The 26,693-nt window shown below is 45.1% G+C and overlaps 1 protein-coding gene, 1 long non-coding RNA gene and 1 pseudogene across 6 annotated transcripts in view; 1 reads left to right on the top strand and 2 right to left on the bottom strand.

The window, feature by feature from the left end:
* The first annotated feature begins 2,186 nt into the window (after nt 1-2,186).
* LOC147028751 (uncharacterized) overlaps nt 2,187-26,693 on the top strand; it is a 55,930-nt gene continuing 31,423 nt past the window's right edge. The window contains exons 1-2 of the long non-coding RNA XR_015057695.1: nt 2,187-2,576; nt 2,820-3,094. This is a non-coding gene — a long non-coding RNA (uncharacterized LOC147028751). The remainder of the gene's footprint in view (nt 2,577-2,819; nt 3,095-26,693) is intronic.
* Nucleotides 6,958-12,029, bottom strand: LOC147028752 (uncharacterized; annotated as a pseudogene).
* Nucleotides 22,133-26,693, bottom strand: part of LOC147028750 (protein mono-ADP-ribosyltransferase TIPARP-like) — a 56,795-nt gene continuing 52,234 nt past the window's right edge. For all 5 annotated transcript variants that reach the window (XM_085879439.1, XM_085879437.1, XM_085879438.1 and 2 more), the window contains exon 7: nt 22,133-24,634. In XM_085879439.1, the coding sequence (XP_085735565.1) occupies nt 24,184-24,634 (451 nt within the window). In that variant the 3' untranslated portion in view covers nt 22,133-24,183. The remainder of the gene's footprint in view (nt 24,635-26,693) is intronic.

Here is a 26,693-nt window from a genome sequence, read left to right as displayed (position 1 = left end):
CATTTTAGCGAACGTTATTGCGAAAATAAGAATTTCGGTTTTTCGGTGACCTTGACCTTTGACCTAGATTCATCAAAAACGACAAGTGTCTAAGTTGGACCATGACCGACGTCTGTACCCAGTTTGGTCATGATCACTGAAATGGTGTGGCTGCTACAGGGTAAACAAACACACACACACACACACACACACACACACACACACACACACACACACACACACACACACACACACACACACACACACACACACACACAAACGACCAACATAATTGCCGAAATCCGAAGGATTCCGGCCATGAACAAGAAAAAGACGTCGTGCAGAGCACGATACATGGAAAATCCACCCCCTCTCAAAGGTTGCCATGGATACATCAAATTGCTCATTTCATCAATATTAAAATTGACAATCTTTATCAAAGCTCAGATCAATTGGATGAAAAATGATTATTGTTTGAATTGAAATTGATGATTTTAGAAGTTTGACCTTTTGATCTCAAAAACAGTTGGCTTCCCAGTTCAGTGATGCAATATGCAATCGTTGTTTAATGTCCAAGTCAATCGGATGAAAATTGACGATTTTTCAGATCAAAAAAATTGATGATTTTAGAAGTTTGAACTTCAGTTGACCTTTGACCTTTTCGCCTCAAACTAGTTGGTTTCCCAATCCAGTGACACAATATGCAAACATTGTTCAAATTTCATGTCTCACATCATATCCAGGACAAGGACATCAAGAGATACCATTGGAATGTAACATGAACTACAAGAATGAAGGATCTCATCTGATCTGATATACCATACTATATAATATGTTACAGAGCGTCGGAGCTGCTAAAGCAGTTTCTTGGAGAGGGTTATACTGGGTGGGTTGCCAGCAGTAGTTATGGCAGGGATTGGTAATTTGGTTCAGGTGCCGGCGATAGCTTGCCGACTCTTCACGAAAGACAACGTAGGAGCTTTAACGTTCACCAACTAATGCGAGCAGACGGGACACCCAGTTTAACGTACATCCGAGGGATGGCACACACATTGATGAATCACCCAACCTGTGAAACACCGGGATGACAGTTTATAGGTGGGTCGGGATTCGAACCCAGGCGAGACAGCTTTAATGTGAGTGTACCTCGAGGTCATCCTGTCAGCTGAGATGAAGGACAGCACTGGACAATTGATAAGTGTAGGATTTGAACCTGAGATGCAGCATAATGAGCTCTCAGCTCAGATGGTTATGAAAAACAGGCTGGCCATAAGTTGTACGAAAGGCTGTATTCCAGGCATCCCTTAATAATGCAACCTTGAGTACAAGTGTGCATTGTCAAGTGATGCCTCAACATCAATTCAACCACCATGATGTGGAGTCTTAGTTACACATAGAATGCAGAAAACCATTTTGGAAATAAACAACATCATTCTCTTGTCTCTGTCTCTCTCTGCTTATCATGTTGTTCTTAGTGTGTGTGTGTGTGTGTGTGTGTGTGTGTGTGTGTGTGTGTGTGTGTGTGTGTGTGTGTGTGTGTGTGTGTGTGTGTGTGTGTGTGTGTGTGTGTGTGTGTGTGTGTGTGTGTGTGACTCTCTGACTCTCTCTCTCTCTCTCTGAGTCTCTGTCTGTCTGTCTGTCTGTCTGTCTGTCTCTCTGTCTGTCTGTCTGTCTGTCTGTCTCTGACTCTCTCTCTCTCTGACTCTCTCTCTCTCTGACTCTCTCTCTCTCTTACTCTCTCTCTCTCTTACTCTCTCTCTCTCTTACTCTCTCTCTCTCTTACTCTCTCTCTCTCTTACTCTCTCTCTCTCTTACTCTCTCTCTCTCTTACTCTCTCTCTCTCTTACTCTCTCTCTCTCTTACTCTCTCTCTCTTACTCTCTCTCTCTTACTCTCTCTCTCTCATTCTCTCTCTCTCTCTCATTCTCTCTCTCTCTCTCTCTTACTCTCTCTCTCTGTCTCTTTCTCTCACTCTCTCTCTCTTTCTCTCTCTCTATATATATATATATATATATATATATATATATATACATATCGTGTTGTTCTTATTCTCTCTCTCTCTCTCTCTCTCTCTCTCTCTCTCTCTCTCTCTCTCTCTCTCTCTCTCTCTCTCTCTCTATATATATATATATATATATATATATATATATATATATATATATATATATATATATATATATATATATATACATATCGTGTTGTTCTTATTCTCTCTCTCTCCCTCACACGCACACATGCACGCACAGTGCTGCAGTGCACCCACACGCACACGCACACCCCGCCCTCCGGTTTCTCATCAACCGCCATCGCACGCAACGGCCGCCGCTCGGGGCGAATGAAGTCACGCAATGAGGGACGAGGACTGTGGCCACGAGGGAGCGTCGGCCGCCCCGCGTCGTTTTATGGACATTTTACGGGAGTCTGTACAACAATACATGCAAAAGTAAACACAGGAAAATAAAAACATCAAGGTTGTTCGGCTTAACTTATCTATCCAAGCCACGCGAGCACGACACGTTTCGACGTGACAAACGACACCCTCGGAGCTTGGACTTGAGCCACGGCGAGCACGTCATGTCCAGGACACGGAGATTACAGGTTGGACAACTACAAACGAACGTTCAATGATAGACCGACAGGGAATGGCGGTTCACAAGCGTTGGTGATCTATGCCTGTCCACAACGACCTGACTTACACACATTGTTTACCCGAGAGAATGGCGAATGGAATGTCTCACATTTATCATTAAAAAAAAAAAAACAACAACACAAAAGGTAAAACAATGACCATTGATGCTTCCAAACAAGTCACGTGACAAAACATGTCGTCTTTCCCACCAGTACCAGGACGGCTGTTCCACCGGTTATGAAGGTGCCTGGAACGTGTCATTTGTTTCGTGTGGCGGTGCCGACTCGCATCGTCTTGGTCAAACACACCGTCGTGTCTCGAGCGTCCATCAATGAATGCTAGCACATGGGACACCCGGCTTAATGGCCATCCGAGTGACGGCACCACACCGATGACCATTTATTTTCGGCGCATCGAGAACCGTTGGGCATCGACGATGGCTTTTTGACATTCCCACCTGAGCACCGAGATCACGGGCCTGTGACGCGTAAGTTCACAGCGTTTCACGTCATTGATTTGTTCATCGTCTCCGAATCACTGACATCCGTGTGAACTCGTACAAATGGCCATTGTGTGTTGGTCCTGCGTCACGTGATGTGTACGAGGTTCTTCACAAGCATTGGATCACTTTTACTAAATCCTAAATACAATGGAATCATGTGTGTGTGCGTGTGTGCGTGTGCGTGTGCGTGTGTGTGTGTGTGTCCTCTATAACTCCAAAACTATAAAACTTAGCAACCTGAAACTTTGCATGCATATCTAGAAAACTCCAAGGAGGTGCAAGAATGAAAATTGGGTGTTTAAGTTAATGAAAGCACCTCATTTGAAGATAATTAACGTCCTTATTTAATTATATCCTTCTTCAGGCGATCCTCGGCCACCTCACTCTCTGGGGTCTTAAGGCGTTTCCTGGGTAACCTCGCTGGGGGCTGAAGCAGTCATGTTTTTTTTTGGCCTTCTCAACCATGCCTTGACTTGGAACAGGTCACAACAATTTCTTAACGAGAGTTTTTGTTTTTTTTACCCCCCCCCCCCCCACTTCCCTCACTCATATTATCCAATGCCTTGGATTATTCATCAAACGTACGAATCACTGTACACATCGCAATGCTTATAAACACCCGGAAACGCCAGAGTTCGTGGCTTGATTTCATTTCCACACATGCCATAACCTTGAGAATCTCTTAAACCAAGACGAGTTACAAAATTTAAGCTCCAGAATCGAACTTAGCAGCAGTTCCAAGTCCTAAATAAGTATGTACCCAGTTCATTTCCCCAATTTGAACATATTTGTTATCTTGGACATCTCCAGGAGGTGTATTTTTAATATGATAAATCGGTGACCAAGCGAGCCTTTCCTTATCAACCATTTCGTTGGAGTGATTAAGCCACTTAGCGAGCCCTCTACAATATTCGCACTCTCACTGGATACTGTATGTCGATCAACTTAATGTTCTCACTGGATACTGTATGTCGATCAACTTAATGTTCAGGGGCCACTCGCCTGTGATGGCCCGACGTTTTATACAAACAAATAAAGTCTGAAAGACCCAAAATACCCAAAAGACACTTAGAGATCCAAAAGACCCAAAGGACCCTTAAACACTCTGAAGACTCAAAGAGCCCTGAAGTCCCACAAGACACAAAAGACCCTGAGGACCCCAAAGACATAAAAGACCCAGAAGACCCAAAAGACCCCAAGGACCCAAAAGACCTCGAGTATCCAAAAGACCTAGGGGATCCAAAAGACTTAGGGGATCCAAAAGACCCAGATGACCCAAAAGACCCAGATGACCCAAAATAGCCAGATAACCCAAAATAGCCAGATAACCCAAAATAGCCAGAGGACACAAATGCCACCAAAGACCCAAAAGACTCAGGGGATTTGAACCTGAGATGCAGCATTATGAGCTCAAGACCATGAGGACCCAAAAAGACCCAATGGGACTATCTGGGACCCATGAAAATTCTGCATTATATAAAATGTGACTTCAGGTCCCCAACTTCCCCCCCACCTCACCCTGCACCCTGCACCCTGCGTGCACACACATGCACGCACGCACGCACACACCAAATCCCAAGTCCTCAACCACCCTCCCAACTCTGTTCCCTCTCTGCCTCCCTCCCCCAACCCAAACTCTGTCATCCTGTCCCCTTTTCTTCTTCAAGTTCTCAACTGCCCCAAACCTGAAGTACTCACTCCCCTTTTCAACCCTAAGTCCTCACTCCCCTCCCCCCTCCTTTCCCAACATCTCACCCTTCCTCTTCCACCACCATACACCCCACCCCCAACTCTCCCCCCCTCCCCATTTCTTTCCTTTCTTAACAACTTTGGTGCATGAGAAGGCCATTTGGCCCATCACGCCTGCATTGTTCCCGTTCCCATTTGTTAAGAACAATGTTAAAAGTAAATAAAGACAGAACGTTAAGTTCACAATCACTTCCCCCTTTCTTCCCTTATCATTACTGGAGTTGACAGACCGGTGTTTGTTTGTTTATTGAGCTATTCCTCCTCCAGTTCTGGGCCAATTACATCCAGACTTCCTTTGTAGGATCAGCATGACCCTAATTAATGTATAGGGCTGTTTTATCTTTGCCGGTGGTCTTTGGAAGAGGGGCGAGGACAGAAATTCCCAATGTAAATGTGTATCATGTCGCGCCGTCTCCTGGGAGGGGAGGGTATATTACAAGTCTCCACCATTTACAGTACAGTATTCCTGTTTGTACATTTTGTATTTGACAGTAGAGTGTATATATATATATATATATATATATATATATATATATATATATATATATATATATTTGTTTATTAGTACATTTGGGCAATTCTGCCCCACGTTGACTTCCTCCTCAGTATCATTCTTCTTCGAGGTGAGTGTTGCCCGTATTTTCATTTGTACGTGTTGAGTTCCGACTTCTGATTTACAGTATATATTCAGTCAGGGCACAAAATATACTTGGCCAACCTCACCCACAATTCCCCCAGAACCATGCACCCCATCCCCCACAAGCCCCGATCCACAATCACCCCCACTAACCCAGAACCCACCATTCCCCACCTTCCCTCACTCCCCGAGAAAGCAGACAGAATCAAAGATGCCTATGCCTCTGCAGTGCACGTGCCTCACCACACTAATATGTATAATATGTGTGAATGTGACATTTATAATATTGTTGCGGTTTTGGAAAAACCCTGGGGAGTTACATTCAACACAAAAAAAATTCCTCAAGTTTAGATATTTCTTTGCCGGTGGTCTTTGGAAGTTAAAACCTTCCCCATTGTTTTTTTTCTTCATTCCCAAACCCTCATGCTCCAATTCCATATCCAAACCTCATTCCCAAATACCCATAATCGAACCTCCACACATCATTCCCAAACACCCATAATCGAACCTCCATACCTCATTCCCAAACACCCATAATCGAACCTCCACACCTCATTCCCAAACACCCATAATCGAACCTCCATTCCTCATTCCCAAACACCCATAATCGAACCTCCATACCTCATTCCCAAACACCCATAATCGAACCTCCACACCTCATTCCCAAACACCCATAATCGAACCTCCATACCTCATTCCCAAACACCCATAATCGAACCTCCACACCTCATTCCCAAACACCCATAATCGAACCTCCACACCTCATTCCCAAACACCCATAATCGAACCTCCACACCTCATTCCCAAACACCCATAATCGAACCTCCACACCTCATTCCCAAACACCCATAATCGAACCTCCACACCTCATTCCCAAACACCCATAATCGAACCTCCACACCTCATTCCCAAACACCCATAATCGAACCACCACACCTCATTCCCAAACAACCATAATCGAACCTCCACACCTCATTGCCAAACACCCATAATCGAACCTCCACACCTCATTCCCAAACACCCATAATCGAACCTCCACATCTCATTCCCAAACACCCATAATCGAACCTCCACATCTCATTCCCAAACACCCATAATCGAACCTCCACATCTCATTCCCAAACACCCATAATCGAACCTCCACATCTCATTCCCAAACACCCATAATCGAACCTCCACATCTCATTCCCAAACACCCATAATCGAACCTCCATACCTCATTCCCAAACACCCATAATCGAACCTCCACATCTCATTCCCAAACACCCATAATCGAACCTCCACATCTCATTCCCAAACACCCATAATCGAACCTCCACATCTCATTCCCAAACACCCATACTCAAACCTCCATACCTCATTCCCAAACACCCATACTCAAACCTCCATACCTCATTCCCAAACACCCATTTCCGACACCCATAATCGAATCTCCATTCTCATGCTTGATTTCCAAACCACTTCACTTCACCAGTGCTTCGACCAAATAATCACCACTCCAATAGTTGTAACTGTTGTCCTTCTGCCATTCGAGAAGCCAGTGTCCCTCCTCCACGCTCCTAGGGAGGGGTTGGGGGTGGGGGTAGGGGGACATCACAGCACGATCACAATTGTGCAGAGAATTCTCAAACAGTTGCTTTTTGGATGGCCAGTGCAGACACCATGCCCATGGGTCAGGGATGAGGCGGAGAGGAAATTTAAGGCAAGGAAAGACCTGCAGAGCCTCCAGATTGCTGTGAGGACATGGCAGCAGACTGAAGACAGAGGCTTTGGTGAAGAGTGTATCGGAATGGCCTGGAAATCTTCACCATCGTTCAGGAGGAGAGAGACCAAGAAAGAAGTGTCTTTGGATACCAAGCACACACTCTGTGACTGTCCACTGCCAATGCGTGCGGCAGTTCATCCCTCACCATTGCTCGTACAAGAACCATCGGTGTGTAAAACGTGCTCACCCAACTTTGTCAGAATGAGCAGAATTCCAGCACCGATGTGAAGGTCAGAGGCTTTTCAGAAACCCCCAAGACATGAGAGGCACAAAGGCGTGCGAAGTCCCCCCCCCCCCCCCCGTGTGTGTGTTTTTGGTTGGTATCTCCATATATGGGTTCCAGAAAGTGGAATGGAGTCCGTGTGTGTGTGTGTGTGTGTGTGTGTGTGTGTGTGTGTGTGTGTGTGTGTGTGTGTGTTTGTTGGTGCGTGCGTGCACATCTCAGTCATAGAAAACTAGAAAACCGACTACTCAGGAGAAATATCAGTGCGTCGAATACAAGAGGTTGAAGGAGACTGGAAGTTGTCAGAAACAGAAAAGTACCGGTCGACAAAGCACACGTGCAGCAGACATTGAACGACTGCGTGAATCATTTCAACAAAGTCCCAGAAAATCAACTTGATGCGCATCTAGAGAACTGGGGCTATGAACCACCACTCTACACAGGATTTTACATGAAAGACTCAAGTTTTATGCTTACAGGGTGCAAATTCTGCAGGAACTCAAACCAAATTTGATGGTTCTCATGAAGTTGATCACATAATCCTCAACTGTACCATTTGTGGGCCAATGTACAGTCCATAACATGGCGCATCCATCGATGATGACAGCATCTGGAACACCTTGGATTCGACTTGATTGCTCAACTTGGAGTTTCGTCTTCAGGACTGCTTTCGACTGAGCCCGCATCGCACCGCTCTCATCAAACAAGGAGTCTGGGACAGGAGACAGTTTGTAAGAGAGGACATCCTTGATATCAATATCCCTGTATTGTTGGAGACATATGGCTCGGGTGTAGATCAATTCGGTATCTTATACTGGCCTTCCATCCAGCTTGATGCTCTTTTTGGTCAAAGTCATCAGGGTCACTTTCTTGGTTAGTGTCTTGTTGAAGCTTGTTGGCCATCCAGATTCAAATGCCGCCATCTGTTGTCGTCCAATCTTGAGAGAACCATCAACGTTTACCTTGTTTGTCGCATGAAACATAGTAGACAACACCAAAATTGTGTGTAAGTGCATTAGAAGTGAAGGTATAACCCAAAACAGAATTTATCGAAAGTCAGTGGTGACCATTTTGTTTTTCGCTTCTAAAAAAAATTCCTCAAGGGTGCGAGTCTGGCACCCTGCTGATTCTGATTCAGGATAGCTCAGAGATGATGAATCAACCAAAAAAAACTTCATAATGACGCTAAAGCATGCTTTGCCCTGAAATGGCTGTTTGGCATCTGGACTAATAGTCTGTCTGCCAAACTGTAAATTTTACCTTAACCTCAAAGTCTCTGATAGTTTTTTTTTCTCTGTGGATTATTGTAGTATAGGGTCTACGTTAACATCCGAGGGTGGGTGTGAAACTCTCACCCTTGGGCATTTTGAAAAATCCAAGATGGTGGCCAAAATGGCTTCCGCTTATAGAAATACTACAATGGTACCCCCAAATTATGTTCGAGAAGCATGTGATACATCAAAATTGGGGTTTCAATCGGTGAGAAACCCAAATTTCTGTACTAGAAACTGGTATGTTTAATAATTTTTCCATAAATGTACATAATAATGACCTGAGTACCAGTTTAGTAACGTCGGAGAACAGCATCTTAGTTCGTTTACGACATGAAATGTGGTTTTATGATACAACATGTTAACAAAACTTAAAAGTAATTACTCCTGCAATTGTTATTCAAAACTACTTTCAGAAAAGATTTCAAAATTTACAAATACCATTTTTTGAACGTTACATACACAAATTTACAAATAAGAGGCAAGCCGATAATGACAAAGTTGAACCAGCATGTCACACTATTACAATCATTACAATCATTATAATCACGTACCTTCGCAAACCATACTAATTATTAAAGTAACATGATCACAAGATCTGTGTTAAAACAATAATTTCAATCATGTCCTGATTATAATCTTTCAACCTGTTGCAATATATGCTCATAAAATATGGTTACTCTATGCAGTCATTTGAAATACGGTAACAATTCAATGATTTGAACAATCACACAGTCGAACAAATAAACATATGCTTCTCAATATTCATCATCAGAGTCATTTTCCACCATTGCATCATTTATCCTGGTGTGATGATTCCAGCATTCATCGTCTCCTTCGCACTCGCAAAACACTGTGCAAGTCATGCCTGAACTGCAGCAGCTGCATCTGCGTGTGTTGCATGGTTTTTCCCCCTTGCAGGAGCATTGGATGACCTTGAACAGAGCATCAGGAGCCTGTGCAGTGTTGGGAGGAAGCATGACTGCACTCAGAGATCCATCCTCCATGTACCACCCACCCATGGGCTGCTGGGTCAAGTGCTGGTGGGTTTGGCTCCAAGGAGTTCCTCCAGACTGCAACCTGCATGTGAGCCCGGGCCACATTCTGACAGAGGGCTTCGTCGGTTGGGGGTAGAGACTGGAGCTTGGGAGCATTGGCGATGTTCTTGCTCACCTTCTTCATCCACAGTTTGTACCCAGCATCATTTGCTGAATCAGTGTCCTCCTCATCTTCGCATGCAAGGACAAAGCGTGTGCATTGTTTGACTACATCTTTCAGCTCAACTGTGATGTCACCAAGTAAACTGAGGGAATGCTTTTGGCTCCTTAGAACTCTGAGGGCAACTCCCTTTCCAATTACAAAGTATGGTGCCACTGTGTCACATCCTGACAAACCATGCATTGGAAGAAGATCTTCCATAATCTCTTCATTATTGGCTACAGATGCATTGATGTCAATCACTGACTGACCCCTGATTGGTGATACCATCCACACCTGTGACGTGATCTTCCCAAGATGATGGAAGTGGCACAGCAAGACAAAGATGTCTGTGTCGTCTGCCACCACTATGGCTGACTGTGGTTTGACAACTGCCAGCTGATGTAAAATGATGGTGTCACCCTCTTCCTGGGTGGTCTCCAGATCTCTTCTCTGTATTGTCAGACCTTTGTACAGCTCAACTGGAATAGGACGGCTTTCAGTGATGACAAGGCGATGTCGCTTGAAATCATCCTTGTGCTCGATGAGGTCCTCGCACAGAAGATCAATCAGGGCAGACTTGTTCTGGGACACAGTCAAGACAACTTTCTGTGGTGGTATCTTGGTGGTCAAGCTGAGGCGAGAGACCCTGCTTGCTCCTAAGTCCCTGTTCCTTCGAAGGCACTCCTACCTTCCTGCTAGTAGCTATGTAACCTGTAGTGAAAATGGCACAAGTGTACAATGTGCATGACAGCCAAACATCTGATAGAATCATTTTGTCTCGCACAAGGATGTATATGTGTATCCATGGAGAAAAAACAAGTTTCGTTTTTTACGACAAAGTATTTCTTAATCTTAATCTTAAAGATACACAGTGCATCTTACTCCATGGTGTATCTATATAATCAGTGTAATATAGGGATAACCAGAGATGTTTCTTGTGAAATAATATATGAAGCAGAGGTGGTTTAATTATTCGCCGAGGGAATTTAATATTTTAAACCACCAAGACTAAATAGATTATTTCACAATAAACACCTATGGGGCTCTGGTTATCCCCATTATTCCATAAACACTTCATCAATGTTGTAAGACTAGTCAGAGGTCGGTTATCAGGGAATAATGACCTCTTAGCCAAATTCAAATAATGGGTATATTTATCAAAATATACATATTTTTCTTACACATATGGTAGTTAAAGCAATAAAATAGTAATATTCATTAAAATATATTGTAATATTTTGCTTATAACAGCAGATTCAAAAAAATAAACATATCTAGTGTTATAGTGCGACTGGTATAATTATTGATAACTACCTGTCGAAGATGAGATAAACATCCGATGCTGTCATTAGATCATCCAGATATCTGCGGAAGTTGTCAAGGAAATCTTGCACTGTGCCAGACACTGGCCAGGACATGACCCGCAACACAGCACATCCATCTAGGAATCTTGCTTCTGTGTTGAGGTCGCGAGTCTGAATGTGGGCTTCCACTTTGATGGCATTCTTTAAGTTGGCCTCTGATGTGCATTCCCGCATTTGACCGTAACTGAAAAACATCGACGGTGGGTATGAGGCAAGTTCATAGTTCATAAAGGACTTGACATCAAGGTCATTTGATCTGCCATGTAATGCCATAGCCCTGGCATATAGTGTTTATGTATCAGCCACCTTCTGCTCAGGTTTGTGATGCTTGTCTGCCTTGGCCATCGTCTGGACCTTCTTCTGAATAGGGCCATGAAATGATGCAGGCCATCCAGCTTCAAAGCTGTTCATTTCACATGTTGCGATGGTAATGGCCTGGTCAACATTCACCTTAGGATCACTGACCACCTTCCCAGTCACTATGTTGACCAGGCCATCCTCAGGGTACTGTTCTGGATCAAGGGGATCTATGCTCATGTCAAGCTTCTCCTTCAGAGCATTTCTGTCAGTTGCATCTGTCTTTATCCTTCCTTTGGATTCCTCCTTGTGGTCGCTTTGGGAAGGGACTCCATTGTCATCAATGGTGTTCAGATCCGACATGACGGTGTTGATAGCATGGATACTCATGGCCCATGTCTTCAGGGCTTCTGATCTCATGGTCAGGCCAACGATTCCGCTGTGACCATGACCATAACGCATGTAGGTTGTCTCTGTGGCCACGTCTGACCATATTCCGTTGAAGATGCCTGGTTTATGATGCATGCTCTTGAGGACCCTCCCTCCACGTATGTTCGAGAAAGGTTGTGGTGGTATGCTGTCCCTTCATGAACTGATCTTCTAACGTATCTGGCATCATCTCAATGCTCCTAGCATAGTAAAGTCTATACCTTGCGTAGTTGTGGTGCCCTGTTGCAAAGAACAGAACCAACATTTCCTTGACAGCTAACACATGGAGTGGCCAGTCTGCCTCCCTCTCAGCTCTCACATACTTCAGGATAGTCAACATTGGTTTCACAAAGCGATCAACCCAGAGCCTTGTTGTTCGGCTTCTTGAGGCCACATATTATGCCTGTAAATAGCAGGAAATCTCTCTTTCTGCAACAAATTACAAAGATGAAACTGGACTTATGTAGGCCTACTATAATATATGTAGTTGCTGTCATGTTCGTGGTCATATGACATTTGGTGTTTGACACCATGGGCCTCTCCACGCAAGTATTTTCTTCCTAAAATCGCCAATAACTCAAAAAATAACAAATACTCAGTTTTCTTGGCTAAATTTCTGAATTTATCATCCTCTAAAACCCCTATTTTGATGTATTACATGTCTCTCTAGCATAATTTGGGGGTACCATTGTAGTATTTCTAAAAGCGGAAGCCATTTTGGCCGCCATCTTGGATTTCTGAAAATGCCCAGGGGTGAGAGTTTCACACCCACCCTAGGATGTTAACTTCGACCCTATACTACATTAATCCACAGAGAAAAAAAAACTTTATCAGAGACTTTGAGGTCACCTCATTTGGCAGACAGACTATAAGTCGCACATGTGGGACTCGAGGTTTGTGGCGGAGCTCGGGTGGTGAATGGCCGGGGTCCACGGAGGGGGATCAGGGTCGCTCTTTCCTTCCTTGTAGAGGGCCAACAGAGACACGTTCGCCACCTCGACGACCTGCTCAACCCCCGTGACAGCAAAAACCCAACAAAACTCTGCTCTCAGTGCTCGTAGTTCCTCAAAAGTAGTTGGAATCAAAAAAATAACGATTGACCATGCCAAAAGCGTTGAAAAGAAAAGTTTTGAGTGAGGAAAAGAAGGGTTCAATTCTGGCTTTACTGGCAGAGGGATACAGTGAGCGTCACGTTGCTTCCATCCTTAAAATTTCAAAGACGGCGGTTCATAAGAACAAGGTCAAGCAGCAGACATTGGGGACAACAAAGCTACAGACTGGCAGAGGGTGAAAACGACTTTCCACTGACCGGGATGACCGCCAACTCATTCGAATGTCACTCAACAACAGTCGGATGACATCAAGTGACCAACAAAAAGATGGCAAACGGCAGCTGGGGTGAAGTGCACGGCGAGGACGGTTCAAAACAGGCTCCTAGGGGCAGGGCTGAAGTCGTGCAAAGCAAGAAAAAAGCCCTTCATCAATGAGAGGCAAAGAAAAGCCAGGCTGAGGTTTGCAAAAGACCATAAGGATTGGACCGTAGAGGACTGGAGTAAGGTCATCTTCTCTGATGAGTCCAATTTTCAGCTTTGCCCAACACCTGATCGTCTAATGGTTCGACGGAGACCTGGAGAGGCCTACAAGCCACAGTGTCTCACACCCACTGTGAAATTTGGTGGAGGATCGGTGATGATCTGGTGGTGCTTCAGCAAGGCTGGAATCGGGCAGATTTGTCTTTGTGAAGGACTCATGAATCAAGCCACGTGCAAGGTTGTCCTGGAAGAACACTTGCTTCCTTCTGCTCTGACAATGTTCCCCAACTCTGAGGATTGGTTTTTCCAGCAGGCCAATGCTCCATGCCACACAGCCAGGTCAATCAAGGTGTGGATGGAGGACCATCAGATCGAGACCCTGTCATGGCCAGCCCAATCTCCAGACCTGAACCCCATTGAAAACCTCTGGAATGTGATCAAGAGGAAGATGGATGGTCACAAGCCATCAAACAAAGCCAAGCTACTTGAATTTTTGTGCCAGGGTTGGCATACAGTCACCCAGCAGCAATGTGAAAGACTGGCGGAGAGCATGCCAAGACACATGGAAGCTGTGGTTGAAAATCAGGGTTATTCCACAAAATATTGATTTCTGAACTCTTGCTAAGTTAAAACATTAGTATTGTGTTGTTTAAAAATGAATATGAACTTGTTTTGTTTGTATTATTTGAGGTCTGAAAACACTGAATCTTTGTTGTTATTTTGACCAGTTGTCATTTTCTGCAAATAAATGCTCTAAGTGACAATATTTTTATTCAGAATTTGGGAGAAATGTTGTCAGTAGTTTATAGAATAAAACAAAAATGTTCATTTTACTCAAACACATACCTATAAATAGTAAAAAAAGAAAAACAGATCATTTTGCAGTGGTCTCTAAATTTTTTCCAGAGCTGTATATATTGTTGTGGTTGACGAAATCCGCAAACCACCATTCAGGTCCCTTAGGTGAGATATCTCTAAGTATATGTGTAGTTAGGCCCAAACCCGTTGTTTAGAGGGAATAAATGTCATTCACTCGGACTGCGACCCTTCAGGATAGCCGTTTTTCTTTTACTATCTTTATTTTGGACCAGCCGCCATTACTACCACCACCAACCACGTCTCAACAGCCATCACACAACAACCACCAACCACAACGCCGCTTCACAACAACAGCCACGACCTTTACCGTCACAACTCGCCACCATCGCATCACCACCATTCTCGCGCCACTTGTGGGCACCGATACTGGACTCGTGCAGGGCGCGCACCGAGCAGCGTGTGCAGAAACATCACAGCCTTTCCGAAGAAAACGGATCAAAAACGACTCACGCCCACTTCTGTTCCGTCCTATCGGTGAGCGTGGGGCGATTTGGCCCCGCCTCCAGGGGCGTTGGAGTGTGGTCGCTATATGCAAATTCATGGATCAAAAATCATTCACGCCCACTTTTCCTCGGTCCAATGGGGAGCCAGTTAGAGGTGAAAGGTCGGAGGTAAAGGGTCGAAGGTGAAGGAGCGAGGCCACGGGGGATATAAACGACCGCGTTCGTCAGTCAAGAGAGTTGTCAGTGGAGTTGGAACGAGTCAAGGAAGTTGGGAGTTCGCGGAGCCAGTGAAGAGTTGGGACGAGTCAAGAGAGGAGAGGGCGGTTGGACGGAGCTGTGGGGAGGTGGCGGCGGCGAAGGCGGTCGAGGGGGTGCTCGTGTCGGAGTCGGGGAGCTGCGGAGGGAGAGGCCGGCGGCGCGACCGAGGTCGTGGTGGAGACGCTCGTCGCGGGACCCGAGACAGGGAGATATCCTCCTTCCCCCGAGCATCAACAACCCCCTCCTGTTTCCCCCCGCGCTGAGATAGTGCGAGAAGGGGGCCCCTTTCCCACCCCCTACCAGACACTGTCCGCGAGGCCCGCGGAGTTGGGGCGCCACCGCCACTTTGCGTCTCATCACCAGACGGGTAGGCCCGACGCGGTCTCGGCCCCAAGCCTGCCTACCCCCCTCATCCTTGAGGGTGGTCCTTTTCTTTTGCTTTGGGTATATGTGTTGTCGGCGCCGTCTGTGAAGTAAAACTGTATAAGTGTTGCCGTGTGCTCGGTAGTCGGATAGCTCTGCATTGTCTTCTTCTTTTATATTTGCTTTTTGTGTAATATTGTGTTTCTTCTTTTATTACATTTGCTTTTGGTGTAATTGTATATGTGTGCTTTCCGTTCATCGCGAAATAAATGTGCTTTGTGTTGAACTGTTTTCCCGTTTCGCTTCGTCTTTTCCTCTATTGAATCTCCATCTTACTTCACGTAAAGGGTTGGTCGTGGGCTAAAACGCCCGATAATTAATCGAACCGTCGAGGCCGACGATAACACCGCTCGGTTATCCCGATAGTACGGAACGGGTCGCTTAAAGTGGCCCGTGTCCGAAGTCGACCTGCGGCGAGGTGCGATCGCCCGGTCTACCCTCCGTGTGGGTACTTAGGTAGGTCGAATTTGGCGAGCAACCCTATCCCACGCGGGGGGCCGATTGGCACGATCATGGTGAGACCGAAAGGTCCACCCGTGACTAGTTCCCGGCGTTAGTCCGAGAGGGTCACGACGGGATTGTCCGTCCAGTGGGCGACGTGCCGCGATTCGAGTTACGTGGCCGCTCGCACGCCGGCGGGCGCGAATCCGCAACAATATTATATATATATATATATATATATATATATATATATATATATATATATATATATATATATATATATATATATATATATATATATATATATATATATATATATATATATTAGGGTGTTTCACTCATGGTGGTAAAAAAAATGAAATTTGTTGAAAATTGTCAGAAGGGGTGTCCCCTTGTTTCTTATAACCCATAATTATTTGGTTTCATTCGTCAATATTTACTGGTCCCACAGTTGGACAAGATTCCACATTTCAAGTGAAACTTCAAAAAAAATCAAATGGAGGAGAAGACAAAAAATTGCAACGAACGTTTATTGAACTGAAAATTAACAAAAAAAATGTAGAACAATTATGCAAGTGGAGCAGGGCAATCAAATCGTTGGGCTCAAGGAGCAGGAGGGAACTTAGCAGTCACTCCAGCCTTTGTTCTCTTGACGGTCTTGCGGTCATGATGAACAACTTTGAGGAGGAACTGCTTCTGCTACTCGTCTTCGGTTCGGGCTTGGAGTTTTTGTATCAGTGCCACTCCTCTCTCTGCTGCATCATTGGTGACCTGCAGGCCTCGGACGGTGGCTCGAGTTCGTGGATGTTGCAAAACATCTTCCACGTTATGGGTAGTGACCATCCTCCCAGCAAAGATCCCAATGGCCTCTAGTGTTCGCCCTGTTACCAATTTGGAAAGACCGTCAGGGAGAGTGAAGTTCTTCTTTTCAAGTCTCTTGAGTGCTTTCGAGGTTGCTGGACGGCTTAGGTTCTTGACCATGGCCGCCCGGTCATCGTGAGACACTCGTTCGTCGAAGAAGGCTAGGGCCACTCCTTGCTCTGAGAGGTACCAGAGGTGCCTTTGGAGGGCCTTCTCTGCCGTTGACCGGAGTTCTCTATCCACAAACACCTGGAGAATCGCCAAGAACTCCAGGTCATTCTTCGGTGCACAGTTTGGGACAGCTGCCTCATGCCAGAATCTGACGTAAATGAGACTGACGAAACGGGCCAGTCATCAGACTCCGCGTTTTTCCGAACTCGTCAGCTCCAGTTGTTGCAAAAACAGGGCAATCTTCAGGAATATAAATAGCCTTTGCCATCCATTTCGCCTGATGGTAGACTCCAGGGGCCCTAAATCGAGGCAGATCTCCGCTCCATCCTCTGAGGTCGAGAAGAGAGAGCTGAAGGAGTTCGAGATAGTCCTCTCTTGGGTGGACTGCATCATGGATGACTCTCCTGAGGAAGTCTATCATCTTCAGCCTTTGTGATTCGCTCCACTCATCCAGGGGTTGTTCGTCGCTGAGGGTACCGGCAGATGTCTTGTCCAAGACGTCCCATTTTCCTCGGAATCGTTTGAAGAGAGGAATGTCGGGACCTGGGGGAGAGCCGAAGAGGAGTTCATAGGTGTTCTTCAGTACCACCTCGTGAATGTGATGTCGGCATGCCAGCCAAAGAAGAGGTCTTCCAAGGGACTGTTCAATTATGGTGCAGGTTCCGCTAATCATGCCACTGTTGGACGCAGTCGTATCAAATGAGAGACCGATGATCTTGTCAGCAATCTGATACGTGTCCAGCAGCTGAAGAACGGTATCTGCTATCGACATATCGATATGCAATTATCGACATAGCTGACTAAGGGAACCTGTATGTTGTGTGCAATTGAATTCCAAATTCGAAACAATATTTAAAAGTTCATGATAGACGCTCTCAAAAGGCACCGTACATGTGCTCAGTATTTAAGGAGATCCGGATCTTGTCTATACAAGAGCTGAGGCCAAGAGATTAAGGTTTTGTCTTCAAAAAAAGAAGAACAAGAAGAAGATGAACAACGCCGAGCTCTCTATGAGCAGCGTTCGCTACGCGAGACGCTGCTAAAAACGTCAACATACCATTCAAAAGTGTGCGACCTGTTAACACGGTCCCACTTCGCTAAGATTTTGCATGAAGCACTTTTTATAGGAAAGGTTCAAAGGCAAACCTGTGCTGATAAAATTATTGCACTTCAGAAAAAAATGAAACACCCTTTTTTTATATATATATATATATATATATATATATATATATATATATATATATATATATATATATATATATATATATATATATATATATATATATATATATATATATATATATATATATATATATATATATATATATATATATATATATATATATATACATACATATATACATACATATGCATATATAGATACACAGTGCCGACACAAACCTTTCAAAATTTTTACCTTTTGTTGCCTTATAGCCTGGAATTAAATCAAACTTTTTACACCTTTGTTTACACATCGTACCCACAACTTCCAAGTAAAATACAAATTCTACAAATTTCAGAAAATTAATAAAAAATACGAAACGAGAATATCATGGTTTTACACAACTTGATTGGGAAATATTTGCCCATTCTTCTGAACAAAACTGTTCAAGCTCAGTCAAGTTGCATGGGGAGCGTGGATGGACAACAATCTTCAAGTCGTGCCATCGATGTTCGACTGGATTTATGTCGGGGCTCTGACTCGGCCACTCGAGGACATTTATCTTTTTGTTCCTTAGCCACTCCAGTGTACGTAGCTTTGGCTGTGTGCTTCAGGTTGTTGTCATACTGAAAGGTGAACTTCCGTCCCAATTTCAGCTTTCTTGCAGAGGGCAGCAGGTTTTACTCTTGGATTTTTCTGTATTTTGCTCCATCCATTTTCCCTTCTATCCTGACAAGTGCCCCAGTCCCTGCTGATGAGAAACATCCCCACAACATGATGCTGCCACCACCATGCTTCACAGTAGGGATGGTGTTCTTTGGTTGATGTGCTGTGTGGGGTTTGCACCAAACGTAACGTTTTGCATTTAGGACAAAATGTGCCATGTTGGTTTCATCAGAGCACAAAACTTTTTGCCACATGGCTTCAGAATCTCCGGAGTGGTTTTTTGCATTCATCAAATGGGACTCAAGGTGGGCTTTTTGGAGTAATGGCTTCCTTCTTGCCACCCGACCATACAGGCCAGACTTGTGGAGTGCTTGGGATATTGTTGTCACATGCACACAGTGACCAGTCTTTGCCATAAAGGCAAGTAGCTCTTTCGAAGTTGCCATTGGCCTCTTTGCTCAGTCTCCTCCTTGTTTGGTCATCCAATTTTGAGGGACCACCTGATCTCGGCAGGGTCTTGTTGGCACCATACACCTTCCACTTCTTGTGTCTTGACTGTGCTCCAAGTGATAGTCAAGGTCTTTGAAATATTTTCATACCCATCCCCTGATCTGTGCTTTTCCACAACTATTTCCCAGGTCTTGCAAAAGCTCCGTGGTACTCATTCTTGAGTCTTTGCTGTGAAATACACTACCCAGCAGAGGAAACCTACAGCATTCGACTTCATCAACCGGTCCAGACGGCATCAGCCCACGTGTCCTCAAAGCCTGCTCTTCTGCTCTTGCTCACCCTCTCTCTGTTCTATTCACCCTCTCATTTGCCCAAGGTCATCTGCCATCTGCTTGGAAATCTGCTCACATCACTGCCCTGCATAAAAAAGGTGCAAAAACAGATCCCTGTAACTACAGACCAATCAGCCTTCTCCCAATCATCAGCAAGGTGATGGAATCCATCATCGCCTCAGATATGAAATCCTTCCTCTTCTCCAATGGCTTGATTTCCAATCATCAATTTGGTTTCAGACAAGGTCACTCTACCCTGGATATGCTGCTTCTGCTCTCCCATCAATGGATGGAGGTCCTCAATGCCAGACAGGAAATCCGAGCCGTATCCCTGGACATATCACGTGCTTTTGACACAGTCTGGCACCCTGCCCTACTCACCAAACTCTCTTCCCATGGTATTCAAGGCCATCTCCACTCATGGCTCGCAGACTTCCTCTCCTGTCGCAGTCAACGTGTGGCCCTAAATGGAGTTCTTCTCATCCCCTCTTCCTGTGCAGGCTGGAGTTCCTCAAGGTAGCGTTCTGGGCCTTGTTCTTTTTCTGGTTTTCATCAATGATCTCTCGGACTCTCTGGAAAATCCTCTATTTCTCTTTGCCGACGACTCCACCCTCTGCCGTACCATCTGTCATCCCTCAGACCGGCAAGCAGCAGCTTCTTCGCTCACTGCAGATCTGGATAAAATCACAAACTGGTCCAACACGTGGAACATGTCTTTCAATCCAGACAAATCTCACACTCTCACTATGTCTCTTCGAAAGGACCATTTACAAAACCTCCCCATCCACTTTCTCAACAATCCTCTGGAAGAAGTCTTTTCTTTCAAGCTTCTAGGTCTCACTATCTGCCATGACCTTTCCTGGGAAAGTCACATTTCCAACCTCGCCTCAAAAGCCAGTCGCCGACTGGGAATCCTCCGTCGTGCTAAGTCCTTCCTCGGCCCTCTTGAGCTCCTGACCACTTACAAAGCTTTTTTCCGTAGCCTGAAGGAGTACTGCTCTCCCCTCTGGGCTGGTGCTCCTGCCTCCCACCTTTCTCGGCTTCACGCTGTCGAAACATGGGCATTTAAGATCATCGGCATCTCCCGCAATGAAGCTGAGTCTTTGGGCCTCTCACTCAATCACCGCAGGTTGGTCGGTGGTCTTTCTGTCTTCTACCGACTCCTCTCCAGCCTTGCCCCCCTGCTCTCTCTGCGATTTGTCCCCACCACATTTCCACAGGGCGCTCAAGGTCCGCCAACAACCCCCTTCTGGTAAAACTACCAAAATCACGAATCACTGCTCATCTTCACTCTTTCATTCCTCTTTTTTCCCGCCTTTGGAATAAACTTCCTCACTCTATTCTTTCCCATTCTTCCCTCCAGGCTTTCAAAACAGCTGTTCACCACCACCTCTTATCTTCCCCCATTAAAATCCTCGATCTTTTTTACCCCCGATAATCCACCCAAGCCCACTTCCTTCATTTCTCCTGCTTTCCTTCCTGAAAGTCCCTGAAATGTCCATCTTCTCTTCGCCATGTTCCCCGTCCCATCCCCATCCCTCTCCCTTCCACAGTTCACCTAATGTGTCTGTTCCCCACTGTTTTGTCCCTTCCACTCCCGCCCCTCTTGTCTCATGCCTCCTTGCTGTGAGTTGTGTGTTAGCTCTCATACGAGCCTCGACCAAGGTATAAAAAAAAAATAAAAATAAAAAAATCAGTTCCATAGCCTTCTTTTGCACCAAGTGAAATGCTGTCGGTAATCTTGACACTCTGTCACCGCAGAACAGTGGCTCAGCTGGGTGTGCTGTTAAAAATGGACAATCTTGGGGAAGCGCCAGCCCAGTGCTTAAAAGGGCTGCCCATAGTCACCTTATGCTTTGTTCCATACCCAGCTTTACCGCAATCTTTACGACCACCCTACGCTGCCAGTATGGCCGAGACACACACACACACACACACACACACACACACACACACACACACACACACACACACACACACACACACACACACACACACACACACACACACACACACACACACACACACACACACACACTCGCCTCTAAGCCGTCTCGCCCAAGTTCGAATCCTGACCCAGCTATAAGCTGCCATCTCGGTGTTTCACAGGCAGGGTGATTCATTGATGTGTGTGCCATCCCATGGATGGATGTTAAGCTGGCAGTCCCATTTGCTGACATTAGTTAGTGGACGTAAAATATCCCACGGTGTCCTTTGTGAAGAGTAGGCGCGCTATCGCCGGTACACTCAACAAATTCCCAATCCCTGCCCCATCCACTGCAAGGAAGGCAATGTCAAACCACCCAGTATAACCCGAGCTAAGAAACTGCTTTGGCAGCACCAATGCTCTGCACCAGAGCATGGTAAATCATAATGGGAACACAAGGGACAGTGCAAGCAAGCATCATTGCATGTCAGGCAGTACAGTGAGTGCATTGCCAAACAACACGAAGAATGGTGCATGTAAAACTGACTGTCCAAACAAACTTTTATTCTTGCAATGTGCAAAACGGCAAAAGATCAGACTATGTACATGGCTCATAATTAAAACGTGTTTATACATATATATTTATATATTCAGAACACAGAGGTATGGTTTCGTAAATGTTGTTGGTGTTTTTTGTCCCCCCCCCCACACTCCTCCCAGCATGACATTTCTTCATGGGGCAATGACGTAATAATGAGCAGCCTTGTGGTGAAAGCAGCAGCTTCCCAGAAATCGCACACACCATTCACAATAAAAAAAATAATAATTAAAAAAATGCCTCAGCACGGCAAGAGACATCCACCATACAGGGGAAGGACCAAAATAAAATCCTTAAATACATGGAAAAATAAAAGGACAATACCCATATCTAGCCAAGAACAACTTGTACGAGTTAAAGACCGATCTCCGCAGCAGCCATTCGGTGTTAGTGAAAGAGTAACGGATGGATATCAAGGGGTTAACGCGACCGCGTATCTTTCTGCCACGGTTCGTTCAGCCTCAATGTTCGCGTTGCCAAGAGCAGGGCGTTTCAACGTGCGATGCACGTGCTGAGGAACACCTTGGGTAAAGAGTTCACATTTCTCTCGAGGCCTTGCCTGGAGCAATGTTCTAGAGGCAAAGCGTGGACATCAAGGACTGGGACTTGGAAGTGAGAGCAAAAGTCATCAGGTTCAGTTTGGAATGTTACACTGGCAATCCTCGTAGCAGGTGTGTGGGTTTTCAAGTAAATATGCCGGAAGGAAGTTCAAACCTTTCCTTGGATATCAAATCGCACTTCCTTCCTCACCCCAAAGCCATAGAGAAAGGAACCTTACGACCTCGTGTCGACGAAGCCAAATTGCGAGCCTTCAATCGAACACCCTGCCTGCATGTGCTTGTAGTGCTAATTTAAAACTTCATTTTCTACTTTATGGAGGAGCATAGAGATGAGGAATTGATGGTCCAATAGCAATTCAAATGCATACCAGGTTCATCCAATAACGAGGAGGTGATGAAAACACATGCACGCCAAACAAATGGGTAGAACTAACGATTTGCACACCGAATGTTGGAAGACATTGCACGGTTCAATTTGTACAATTTGGATCGATTAAGTCACAGAGAAGTCCAACAATCACCTCGTTTGCACATGAACCTTGGATTCTATCTCTTTTTTCCTCCCAAAAGGGTGAACTTCCAGACGACGGAACTCAAGCCATCAGGGACAAAGCACCAGCAAGTACTCGTCTACAGCGTCATTCTAAAAACACTCGTCATTAGTACTTTTAAAAGGGTGGAAGCATAAAAATGATGAGATGTATAATGTACGCTTGCTTAAGTCGTTAACCAACCAAATTAATAACTTGGTGAAGAAAGTTTGTCTCGATTCTCATGTCAAAGTGTAGTTCACAAAATTCATCACCACAACAGTGGGTTTCGTTAACAAAAAACAAAAAACCCACACACTCATTCAGTGCATAAAGATAAGGATTACCAAACTGTTGGCCACAAAGAGAAACCAACCCCCTTCCCAGCCCCCCCCACCCCCACCCTTCCCTTCCACAGCCCCACTCAATCTCCTGGCTCAAAAGGGAGTGAGGTCACACCAAGGAAAGGCAACAAGCAACCGATGCTCCACGCGCATAGTGGAGGCTGAGGAATGCAATTTGGCCTACCAAACCGCTAACACGCGGGGGAAAAAACTGTTGCTCATGAAACTAACACTGTGCCGAGCCATGAAGTGAGGCTCACATTCCAATCATCATCACACATCCGCACACATGCACACAAGTGTCCTCTTGAACAGACGAGTGAAATCCCATTGTTGTGGAGGAAGAGAAAACTAGGTCTATCGCAAAAGACATCGGGAACAACAACAAAAATCAACCCTCCCACCTTCCCCACAAAGACAGATGGAGAGGGTAAAGATGAGAAAGGTTTCGCACACATAATGCGTGAGGCCCACGACAAAAGGACAGTGTGATGTTTCACAAACGATGTTAGAGGTCCAGCTCAAATGATACTCAAGTTTGGATTTCAAGGGTAAGAGAGAGTCATACTACAAGCGTATTGTCAAGGAGGCGGTAGCGTATAAGGAAATAAGGGTAGCATTGATCCCCGTCAAATACCACAAAAATCTGTGGGTCGGGAGTACTGTCCACGCACGAGTCAAATAGGTCGCTGGCTGGGTCGCAGGGATCAAAGGGTGGTGGACGACGGAATGCCGGTCGGCCCTGCGCGTGCCGTCCGACCAGCACTTTAGCCAAGAACATACAGCGGAGTCCGGAGGCGGCATCAGGCCGCGCGTATCCATGCGAGTAATTGGAGCGACGAGCAAAGTAGCTTCCCTGACCATAGGCAGTGGCGTGCTTCCCCGACACACGGGGGTCGAAATTGTGCTTGCAGATGGCCAGCGCAGCCTCCGGCGATGTACCATGAAAAAGATGCCTCTCATTGGTGAGACGCTCGGCCAAAGAAAGCCTTCGACCCATGTACTCCTTCTTCCTGTTTGGGGAACAAGGGAGCAGATTGTTTGCATCTTTGTGGAAAATTTATTCCTCACTTTTTAGCACCACAGCACAATGTACCCAACTTCCCCTCAGTGATTTAGCCTTTCTGAAAGCAGAACAAAAACAAATCGTACGGTGGGAATGATGACACGGGAGGATTGCTGGAAAACCGAATCTTGCTAAACATTTATTCTGACACATGAAAGAAGTCTTTTATGAATTGCAAGAAAAATGAAATTATGATAGTTGGAGTAAAGTCAGCAAGAGGGTCAAGAGAAAAATCGAGTGAACAAAGAAGAGGGGGGGGGCATGGGTGGGTGTGAGGTGTGGGGGTGTCAGTAAGGGGGGCATGGGTGGAGGGGGTCAGGAAGGGGAGTGGTCCTTTTTTATGTAAAGTCAAACCAATAATCAGGAATACAAATATCAGAAGTTATAAGACGTCGACAAACTGCCCTTGAGCTTAATACAAGATGAAGGATGAGAATAATGTCAATGTTATGGCTGGCAGGATGGCCTAGAAGTACGCACACTCTCCTTAAAGTTGTCGATCCTGGGTTTGAATCCCAGCCAAGCTAGAAACTGTCATCCTGGTGTTTCACAGGCACATTCATCAATGTGTGTGCCGTCCCTCCCTCGGATGGATGTTAAACTGGGCATCCCATCTGTGGCATTAGTTATTAGACCCCACATATGCTCTTTGTGAAGAGTAAGCGAGCTATGACGGCACCATGAACAAATTAAAGTCCTGCACTGCCGAACTCCTGCTGGGAAAGCAATGGCAAACCACTCAGTATAACACTCGTCAAGAAACTGCTTCGGCAGCACAGATGCTCCGAAACAGAGTAAGGTACATCGGTATCAAAGAATGGTTTGCCAATTGATAGTCTGGTGATTAAGAAAATTGCAGATTGAAAAATGAAAAAGTCATTCCAGCTTGATTATGGTTTTTAGCGAATGAAACGGAAGACCAAGAAGGCACCCGAAGATGTAACGAGCAAAGATGGAGTCATCAGGAGGGACCTGGATAGGATTTGGGTTTCAGCTGCTACTCCACAACCTTCAATCCCATCCAGGCGCAGCCAAGTGAGCCTCACAGAAAAATAATTCTGCAAGAATTCACTTCTCCTTCGACAGATCGATAACAAAAGAGGAATATAGAGAAAGAAATGTCAAAGGAACAAAGATTTTGGGAAGAAACCGGACAGATAAATGTTTTTCGTTTTAGCCATTTGATTTTAGAGACCAAAAACAGCAAACGGTCGGCAGTTCGAACCTCAGTCGAATCATGCCAAAGCCAAAAAATGGTGTGTGCTGCTTCCTTGCTTGATGCTCAAATGCACAAAGTGAATTTCTTCCTTACGTCATTCACTTTGAGTAAATTTCACCTGAACAGAGCACAACGAAAAGCTTTATGGTTTTCTTTTAGTCTGCTTTATGGTAATGTCCTTCAAATGTGTCTGGTTATGTCTATATTGAAGTTTTGTAGTGCCAAGCATCTTTGAAATTATTTGAGACAAACAACCATTGGTTGGCAATCATCGTGCAGGTTTTGATTGGCCTCGTGGATTCCTCATGCGTCAAAGTTCCTTGTTTAGCAGTCATATTATTTATTAGAGTAATTTTAAAAAAATAAAATAAAATAAAAGGTACGATAACGCATGCAAAGACAAAAAACAAAGGTTTTTAAAAAGGCAGAGCAATGCATGGAGATCAATAATTTTTGAGGGAATTTGTCTGAAGTGTACGTTACCAACTGCCATAACCACACACATCACCGACTTCAGCACACGCTCTGAAAATCAAGATGGCCGCCAAACAGGGAGCAATGGCAGATATTTCTGAAGCTTGAGGGCAATACAAGCGTGAATCCAGTTGAAATTTAAAGATGAGTCACTGCACAGAATTGTGATGCTTCCCTCTCAAATATTCAAGTGGTGCTAATGATCTAAAGATCGACATGAAAGTGTACAGGATGAACCATAAACTGAAAGATGTTACGCACTGCCTATGTAAGCACCCTAAATAAGTTCATACCAATGGCTTCCACTCTGCAC

This window comes from Eptatretus burgeri, chromosome 4 (genome assembly GCF_056783735.1).
Source record: "Eptatretus burgeri isolate ZD-2024b chromosome 4, Ebu_testis_v1, whole genome shotgun sequence".
NCBI classification, from domain to species: Eukaryota; Metazoa; Chordata; class Myxini; order Myxiniformes; family Myxinidae; genus Eptatretus; species Eptatretus burgeri.
Note: the sequence above shows the minus strand (reverse complement) of the source record. Positions and strands in the feature narration are given on the sequence as shown.